The sequence below is a fragment of the Sinocyclocheilus rhinocerous genome, unplaced genomic scaffold (assembly GCF_001515625.1).
Source record: "Sinocyclocheilus rhinocerous isolate Xijiao unplaced genomic scaffold, SAMN03320098_v1.1 scaffold56, whole genome shotgun sequence".
In the NCBI taxonomy this organism is placed as follows: Eukaryota; Metazoa; Chordata; class Actinopteri; order Cypriniformes; family Cyprinidae; genus Sinocyclocheilus; species Sinocyclocheilus rhinocerous.
In genome coordinates, this window is record NW_015649227.1 from 583071 (window position 1) to 593047 (window position 9977).

General features: G+C 32.6%; 1 protein-coding gene across 1 annotated transcript in view; it reads left to right on the top strand.

Moving 5' to 3' along the window:
- Window positions 1-9977, top strand: part of LOC107710402 (netrin receptor UNC5C-like) — a gene marked incomplete at its 3' end in the record, with an annotated part of 95918 nt that overhangs the window by 20226 nt on the left and 65715 nt on the right. Inside the window, exon 3 of the mRNA XM_016515167.1 lies at window positions 1869-1972. Within this exon, the coding sequence (XP_016370653.1) occupies window positions 1869-1972 (104 nt within the window). The remainder of the gene's footprint in view (window positions 1-1868; window positions 1973-9977) is intronic.

Sequence of the window (9977 nt, forward strand, 5' to 3'; positions counted from 1 at the left end):
TATATATATATATATATATATATATACTTATTTTGTTTCCGCTATTTTCTGAGGCAACATTTATCTTGCTGTACTAAAATAAATAAAATTAAATCTGAATATTTAAAAAACAAACAAAAACTAATACAATTACAAAAATACAAAATACACAACAAAATAACTAAATATTTAACTAACATTAAAATGAAACCAGAAAATGTACAAATTAAATCTAATTCAAAATATTAGCCAAAGCTATAATTAATACTAAAATAACACTGAGAAGGAGACTAGTGTAAAGTCAGTGTTAAACTGTCTAATGGCATTAATATTCAGCATGAAGCAGAAACTCATTACAGCTTGTGCCGCCACACGCTCCTCGTCCCGTGCCATGCTTTATCCGCGCTGCAAGTCAAATATGTCCCGGGAAAGCAGAAGGCGTGTGAGGAGCTCAGGTGAATGCTGAATGAACACGGATCTGTATTCCAGCAGAAGCTGAGAGGAAAGACGGCCAGCACTCTTCAGTATTACATCTCATGATGTGGCAGTGAATAAGCAGCATCTAATGCCACGGCTGGAGAAAGACTGTCCCGCTGTATGTGTGTGACAAGAGAAACGCGTCTGCAGCAGATTCACTCATTACTGTCTCCTGTTCACACGCTGTAACTGTGCTGCAGGTGGTTTTTACGGTTTCTGTTTTATAACAGCTTCAAAGGTCGCTCACACAGTCATATTTATAAAGCATTAATGCTTATTTTTATACTCGGGTGTCAAGATGACGCTGCTTCTGCACTGATGCCAAACGTGTTCATTTGATGTAATGTTTGATTTGTGTCCATTAAAAAAAATAACTAAATAAAATAAAAAATATTAGAGTCACTGCACTGTAATATATATATATATATATATATATATATATATATAGTATTTGAGTCACTGCACTGTAAAAAAAAATGAATTAAATAAATGTAAATAAAAACAAAGATTCTTTGAGTATGTTGCAAAAGAAAATACAATTTGTGTTTCTGCTTCAAAGTGTCATTAAATGTGTTACTTGCCATTTCTTTCTAATTATTTGTGATATTTACTAGCAATTTCTAAGTGATATTTGTTTCACCAATTTTTTCAGTGTAGATTATTGAAAGAAATTACTAGTACTAATTTACAAAGTGATTACGTAATAAAATAATTTTGGAAAAATATTTATTTATTTGATTGATTGATAATTTGAACATAGTGACTGCACTTACTGTAGATTCTTGTGAGATTTAAGACTGTAGCTATTTTCAACGGAAATTTTAATAATTGACTAAATCCGATTTTAAAAGTCTAAATTGTATTTGCTAAATTCCTTTTTATGCCCAATGTATCTTTTATATAAAATTATTATTATTATTATTATTATTTTCTCATTGTTGATATTTATCGATTAGTTGTTGCAGGCACATTTACAGTACCAGCCAAAAGTTTGGAGTAATTACAAATTTTTCAAGTTTTTGAAAAATGGAATAGCACCACACAATATTCATCAGCACAACTGTTTTCAACATTGATAATAATCAGAAATGTTTCTCGAGCAGCAAATCAGCATATTAGAATGATTTCTGAAGATCATGTGACACTGAAGACTGGAGTAATGATGCTGGAAATACAGCTGCGCATCACAGAAATAAATTACAGTTTAACAGATATTCACTTACAAAACAGCTATTTTAAATTCTAAAAATATTTCACAATTTTTACTGTATTTTTAAACAAATAAAAGCAGCCTTAGTGAGCAGAAGAGATTTTTGACCAGTACTGTAGATTCCTGGATGATTGCATTGACTCTGTATGTGTTCACTCACATGCATTCATGCTGAAAACATTCATCTGTGTTTCCTTCACAGATCTCAGGAAAACATTTGACCAGGAGCCTCTGGGGAAGGAAGTGTCGCTCGAACAGGAAGTGCTTCTCCAGTGCCGCCCGCCAGAAGGAATACCTGCTGCTGAGGTACCGTCTCTCTCACACACACACACACACACACTCACACTCACACACACACACTCACACACACACACACACACACAGAGCACTGCACTCTCCGCTGATGAATTTTATATTGAATTAGAGATTAACGTTTGTTACGGGGGCAGAAGCAAAGTAAACTGCTCGGCAGCTGATGTGTAGATAACTCAATCACCTCAACTAAATGCCAGACTTTGTTGAGAAACATTTAGCTCAGCGGCCACCTGTTAATTCCTGTTTAGCTACACACGATGTATCGATTCGGACATCGATTGCAGCAGGAGTGGGCTGTCAGACAAACTCGTCCTAACAACAGCAGAAGGTTTGAGCTAAACAGGATTAATAGATGGCGCCTGTAAAGGATTTTCTCAAAGCATCCGATCTTTTTCTGTCTCTCTCAAAGCGTCCATCTTTGCAGTGACAGCGAGAGTAGAGTGGGCTGCATCCTCCAGGCAGCTTAAGCCACTCAATGGATAGATTTGGAAGGCAGGTTTAACATGAACGCCTCGGGCTGTGTGTTTTCCTGCGCTCTTAATCATCTTAACACGTGTTATGACGACCACCGTTAACTTAAGGCTATCTTTAACTCGCCCTCTTCCTCAGAAGACAAGGCTTTACTGAAAATTACTGTGAAAAAGTATTTGGGCTCATCAAGAGTCGTATAATCCGATACAAATTAACCTTCTGTGCTGTTGTTCGGTCATTTTTGACAGAAAATTTGTACTTTTTGGTTTTAGAATTTTTTTGTTTTTTTAGAATTTTGTTTACTTCATCGTAATGGTATGAAAAGGTTTTGATACTTGCTATGTGAACACACACTCGCACCAAAAAAATCACGGACATGAAATTACTTGTGGTAAAAAAATGACAGCACTTAGCGAATTTCAGCTAGTGGAAGTGTTTGGTACTGCGCCCAAACAAAATCTTATTGAAAGCTAATTTTTTTGTGATATCAACCTAAAATTTGGAACAAAACTAGATTTATGGTGTCAATTTTCTCACAGTTTTAGAGTAAAACATGTTTGGGAAAATAAATATTTCATATAAAAATTAAAAAATATTTCTGTGCATTGTTCATAATGATAAGCTACTATAACCTTTTTAATTTCACTTTTTAAAGTTGTCTTCTTTAAAAACAGACCAATCTTAAGTCTGTGCCCCAAAGCATTCAAGATTTACCCAATTTAAGTTGTAAAATTCATTTTCAGGTCTGTGTTCAAACAGTGGTTTCCAGGTAATAAATGAATCATAACTATTCCATAATTATAATTTAGTACCAAAAAATCTCTTAAAAATACAAAATATTAAATAAAAAAACATTATCAAATTAAAATATTGCACATTCATGTCATTGAAAAAAAAAAAGAATAAATGAATAAAATAAAATAAATTAATGCCACCACAACTTCAAATGCATCTGCACTGCAAGTGATGTATATTTCAGGCACAATATTGTCTAATTTTGCACTATTTCAGCAACAAAAATAGTTTCAAACAAAAACAAAACTCATGATGAATGAATCTGCGTTTTTGAACGAATCGGGTGAGTCACTGATTCAATGACTCATTCATAAAGACAGTAAATCAGCTGAATGAATCAGCTGCTTTGAACGAATCGATTGAATGAATGATTCAGTGAAAAAGTCAGTGACTTGTCGCCACCTACTGGCGGTTTTAGTTGCATTTTTAAAAGTATTCAGTAATTTTAATCATTTAATATTTCTGTGACTGATCAGAAGGTGCTCCTAAATATTTGACTAATTCTGAACTGTTAAGCACAGAGTCCTGGAAGAGTTAAAGCGAGGCTTTGACGGAGGTGGGACGTGTTTATATAAGCACCTCGGATATTTAGAGTAGAATGGGGGGAATTGCTGGTGGAATATTCTAGAGAAGCTGGAGCGTTTGGCCGTGTGCAGATAAGCGGCGTCTTTCATGCGGCGCTGCTGCTTTTCACTCAGGTTTGGATGTTTCCTTCTGAAAGATCACAGAATAACCATTCGGCTTTTTGTGGCCGCTGGGAAAGTTGTTTATTTCCTGTTTGGGCTGGAAAAATGGGAAAATGTGAAACAGACTTGTACGTGAGTTCTGAGTTATGAATGCATTCAGAAATAAAATAAATATCAGTGCAAGGATCGGAAGTTTCAATGCAGTCGTGCAAGAAAAAGTACAAGGGTTGTATGATGGGATCGGCACAGATCTGATTTGTTTGCTAAATTAATAAATGTAAACCTTAATGATCTATAGAAAGTTCAAAAGAACAGCATTTATTTGAAATAGAAATCTGTGTTTCAGCATCTGATGTATTTTTGAAATACAACGACTGAAATTGTATTTTCTTGTTTAAAAAAAAACTTTATTTTATTTAAACTTTTCAGGGTAACATTATAAATGTTTTTACTGTCACTTATGATCAATTTAATGCCTCCTTGTTAAATAAAAGTATTAATCTCTTAAAAAAAAAAAAAAAAAAATTCTATGCAGTAAGATTAAACTGTCACTTATGATCAATTTAATGTCTCCTTGTTAAATAAAAGTATTAATCTCTTAAAAAAAAAACTAAATTTTTCTCTGCGGTAAGATTAAAATAAAACAAAGATAATCAGAGTATGTTTCACTGTTTTAAAAAAAATACTATTTAATTGTGTTAACTGCTGCTTTATTTCTTTGTAATTATTTGTGAAATTTACTAGTAATTTATTAGAGTAAATTGTTTCTCCAGTTTTTTTTTCAGTGTATCTGAATATTTTGCAATAAATAAATAGACCACCTACTTTAAGTTTTTCCCAAATCTTGCAGCTGTAAAAGGATTTCACACTCAAAATAAAAAATATAAAAATCATTAAATTAAAAGCAAATCTAAAATTTAAATTTTCAGCATATATTATTATTATTATTATTATTATTTGCAATTCTTGATAATTTGTTAAATTAAAAATTGATCTAAAATTTAAATTTTCAGCATTTATTATTATTATTAATATTATTATTGGCAATTCTTGATAATTTGTTCAATTAAAAATTAATCTAATATTTAAATTTTCAGCATTTATTATTATTATTAATATTATTATTGGCAATTCTTGATAATTTGTTCAATTAAAAATTAATCTAATATTTAAATTTTCAGCATTTATTATTATTATTAATATTATTATTGGCAATTCTTGATAATTTGTTCAATTAAAAATTAATCTAATATTTAAATTTTCAGCATTTATTATTATTATTATTTAAAATTCTTAAAAATTTGTTCAATTAAAAATTAATCTAAAATTTAAATGTTCAACTTTTATTATTATTATTATTATTATTAATTTATTTTATTTTATTATTTTTATTTTTTATTTTTAACTTCTAAATCAACTATACACCCCTGTTTGGGTATGTGAGATTTTTTCATGTTTCTGAAAGACGTCTCCTTTGCTTACCAAGGCAGCATTTATTTAATAAAAACAGTTTAAATTACAATTTAAACTAACGTTTTATTTTATTATTTTTATCTTCTATGCAGATTCACTCCAACAAAATCACCCCAGTAACTCTAAAATTATTAATTCTTACCGAATATAGCTATTAAAGTAACTGGGTGAAAATTACTGTATTTTTTCTTCTTAGCACTTTATATATTGCCGAAAAACAAAGTATCACAGTTTTTTCCAATAACCTACAGCCCTAGTTTGGTTCTTTACTGAAGAGTTTATTAAATCCCTTTGGATAATGACTGAATATATGGTTCAGCATTCATCCGTTATCACATTTCCATCAGCTGGATTTCAGTCAGAAGCTCTTTGAATGACAGTCCAGCAGCACTTAACCAAACACGAGCTCCGTTCAGTGAAAACCCGAGAGCATTGTGGGTCAGATGAGAGCGATCTCTCCAGGGAGGATGCTGATTGGCGCTGGAGCTCGGCGGAGCGTGTTTCCTTTGATTCGCTCTGAAAGGACCCACACTTGACCTGGAAAAGGCCAGTGAAGTGACCAGAAGCCGGAAAGCTTTATTGCAGGTGGAAATGCTGATGGAACAAATGGGCCGTAATCAGAAGAGAGCCGTTTCCCAGCAATTCACAAACTCAGGGAACAATTTCTGCCTTTAACAGAGGAAGGACCCGAATCACCACACAACAGCTCTCTCTGGCAGCAGAAATATCTCACTCTCGCATTAAAAGCAGTTTGCGTCGGGGAAGATTGTACATCACAGATGGCGCCCGCTTCATTTCACTTGGCATATTCTGCTGAAGTTATTTTCTTTCTTCCTTCATTTGTTTGTGCCATTATGTTTTTATCAGCTCAAACATGATTCGATCACAACACATATCCATATATCTCTGCTGGTTTTCTTTTACATCTACTATAGCATCAGTCCTTGTATTGATATTATAGTTATAGTTGAAACAGTATTATTTTAGCATCATTGAGATACTATTATAGTTTGTTTTTATATTTATATATATATATATATATATATTCTGTGCACTAGGTAGAACTGCAACATCTTTGTAGTCTCTGTTTTTGCTGAATGGTTACATTAGTGTGGAATAGAAAACATTGATTTGACTTGTCATTATTTTGTTATTGTGATAATTACAAGCACAGAGCCAAAGTATAGGCTACATCACTGTTTTAATGAAAAAAAGAAATGCAAAAAGTCATTTTTTAAAAAAATTTTTATTAAACCATGTACAAAATTAGTACAAATATATATCTCGCAAGACGTGCTACCAAAAAGGAACATGAAAAAAAAAATACAATACAGTGAAATAAAATAGGTAAAATTTGAATTTACGAGTTGTGTTCTTTCACTATCACGGAGCCTACTAATATAGTTTTTTTTGTCCCTATTTTTAATTAGATTTTTTTTCTGCTTTCATGTTAATTTTTGTTAAAGTTTTAGCAATTTATTAATTTTTTTAATATCCATATAGTTTTTGTTAATTTTATTTCAATTTTAGTTATTTAGTATATCAAGTTAAACTAAAAGAAATTGAGAAATTTTGCCTTGGAAACTAGCTGAAATAAAAATTAAAATTAAAATTAAAAAAATAATATTATTGATTCAGTGGGATTGCATTAATGCTGCGAATTTCAATTATAATACATTTATGTTTGTCTACCAAGCTAATTTTCAGCGTGCATTTTTAAAGGAGAAGTTCACCCAAAAATGAGAATTTTCTGTAAATGTTTTCACCCTCAGACCCTCATGTAGATGAGTTTGTTTCTTCATCAGGTTTGTAGAAATGTAGCACTGCATCAGTGTCTCAGCAATGGATGCTCTGCAGTGAATGGGTGCCGTCAGAATGAGAGTCCAAACAGCTGATAAAAACATCACAATAATCCACACCACTCCAGAAGACAAAAGCTGCATTATATAATGCGTTCATATGATGATGCTTCTTCGCTATCTGCTTTTTGTACATTTATATGTCCACAAAGCTAATTTCAGCATGCATCTTTAGGTTTATAGGTTCATAAAAACATGCATTTATTATTGTGTGAAATCATATCACATCGCTCTAAATGTGACAGCCGTCTGCTGCTCAAATCAAAGCGATTCACCGTCTCTCGTTCTCTCCGTGCAGCATCGCGGAGGACGGGAGGAAAGATTCAGGCATGTAATGAGAAGAATAACAAGTCGGGAATCAAATTACATGGATCACGCAATGCAATAAGAGCTCTTTCTCTCTTGGAGAGCGTAAATAGGACGCCGCAGGGCCGTGAACAGCACGCCGTCAGAGCTGCAGGTCCGCCGTTAATGACATCCTGCACATTCGCTGCGGCAAATAACCAACTGGCCTTCTGGGTAATTACATCCAGAGAGAGAGGATGCTGAATGTATGTGCAAATAAAAGAACACAATTCAATTTATTTCAGTCCATTCTGCCATTAAAGAAGTTGCTGAAGTATCAGTGTTTGTACGGAGCTCAAGCGTCACGTTCACAGACGCTGATGGGTCACGATAACGTCTGAAACTTGAGAGGTGCGCAGAATTAGTTCTGAAGCTGTTCACTGATGATATTTGCTTCTGTAGAGACACACGAGGGATTTCATCTTTGTTCTGAGAGAGTGTTTTAGAGCAGAATTCCCACTGAAGAATTGCACTACCCATAAACCTGACGTGGAAATCTGGTGAAAAAAACATGAAGCATTGCAGATGACATAACAGCTTTACTCTTAGACAACTTCATATATTTGTGTATTGTACACTACTGTTCAAAAGTTTGGGTCCGGTAAGATTATTAATGATTTTGTAGTCTCTTCTGCTCACCAAGGCTGCATTTATTTGATCAAAAATAGTGAGATATTATTATAATTCAAAACCGCTGTTTTCTATGTGAATATCTGTTAAACTGTAATTTATTTCTGTGATGCGCAGCTGTATTTTCAGCATCATTACTCCAGTCTTCAGTGTCTTCAGAAATCATTCTAATATGCTGCTTTGCTGCTCAAGAAACATTTCTGATTATTATCAATGTTGAAAACAGTTGTGCTGCACAATATTTTTGTGGAAACTGTGATGCATTTTATCTTTCAGGATTCACAGATGAATAGAAAGTTCAAAAGAACAGCATTTATTTAAAATATAAATCTTTTGTAACATTATAAATGTCTTTACTGTCACTTTTGATCAATTTGATGCATCCTTGATGAATTAAAGTATCCATGTCTGTCCAAAAAACCTAAACTTTTGATCTTCTGAATATTTTGCAGTAAACTTAAAGCACATTGTATTTATTCCAGAAGTCAGTAGTTTGATATTGTAGTATCGTTTATGATTTGCATGCATCATTCATGAGATGAGTGGTTCATTCGATCAGATTCCTTCTTCAAAGTTAATAATGCTGTGATTCATCTCAGATCTGGTTAGTTTGACTCTTGAAATCCCTGTGGAGTGAATGAATGTTAGAAATGCTTCCAGAAGCGGAGAAGTGGGCGGCTGCTCTTTGACTCTGTCGTGAGCGGTGGGCAGGTTTGGAGAGGCATGAGTGTGTGTGTGTGAAAGTGTGTATGTGTTTGTGTGTGAGAGAGAGAGTGTGTGTGTGTGTGTCTGTGTGTGTGTGTGTGTGAGAGACTGTGTGTTTTAGTGTGTGTGTGTGTGTGTGTGAGAGACTGTGTGTTTTAGTGTGTGTGTGTGTGTGTGTGAGAGACTGTGTGTTTTAGTGTGTGTGTGTGTGTGTGTGAGAGAGAGAGAGTGTGTGTGTGTGTGTGTGTTAGTGTGTCTGTGTCTGTGTGTCTGTGTCTGTGTCTGTGTGTTAGTGAGTGTGTGTGTCAGAGTGAATCAGTCTCAGTGAGGTGAGCGTGAGGTGAGTTTGGGCTCCAGATGACGCTCACACTTACCTCACCGCTAAAGCAAAGAAACACATCCATTAAACTGATTAACTGTGTTTTTAATGTCACTGCTGCTCCGTCCGTCTGACTCCTTCCTGTCTGATTCTCTCTCTTAGGACAGAGGCACAGATTTGAATCATTTTAGATTTTATATGCAAAAATCTGTATAAATATACATGTAAATACAGGCTTAATATTACTATTATATATTTTTATTTTTATAAAGGATATTTTATAAAATATAAGCTATATTCACAATATGTTTAATGTTTGTTTATTATATCACTGAGTATTTAATAAATATGTATTTAATAATATTACATTACATATTATATGAATAAAATAACATTCTATAAATAATGTTTGTTTATTAAATATTTAATAATATAATTATATTTAATATTCACAGTACTTAATATTTAATATATCACCCAGCTCCAGTTATTTATATAATATTTAGTGTATATCCTAATAATAATATACATTTAATAATTTATATTTTTATAATATAAAATATATCCAATGCTCACAATATATTTAATATATCACTATGAGTATGCAATTATATATTTAATATTATTATATGATTAAATATTGTATAAATAATAAATAATATATAAATAAAATGTTTATTATTTTTTATTATGTTTCATAATAAAATTATATT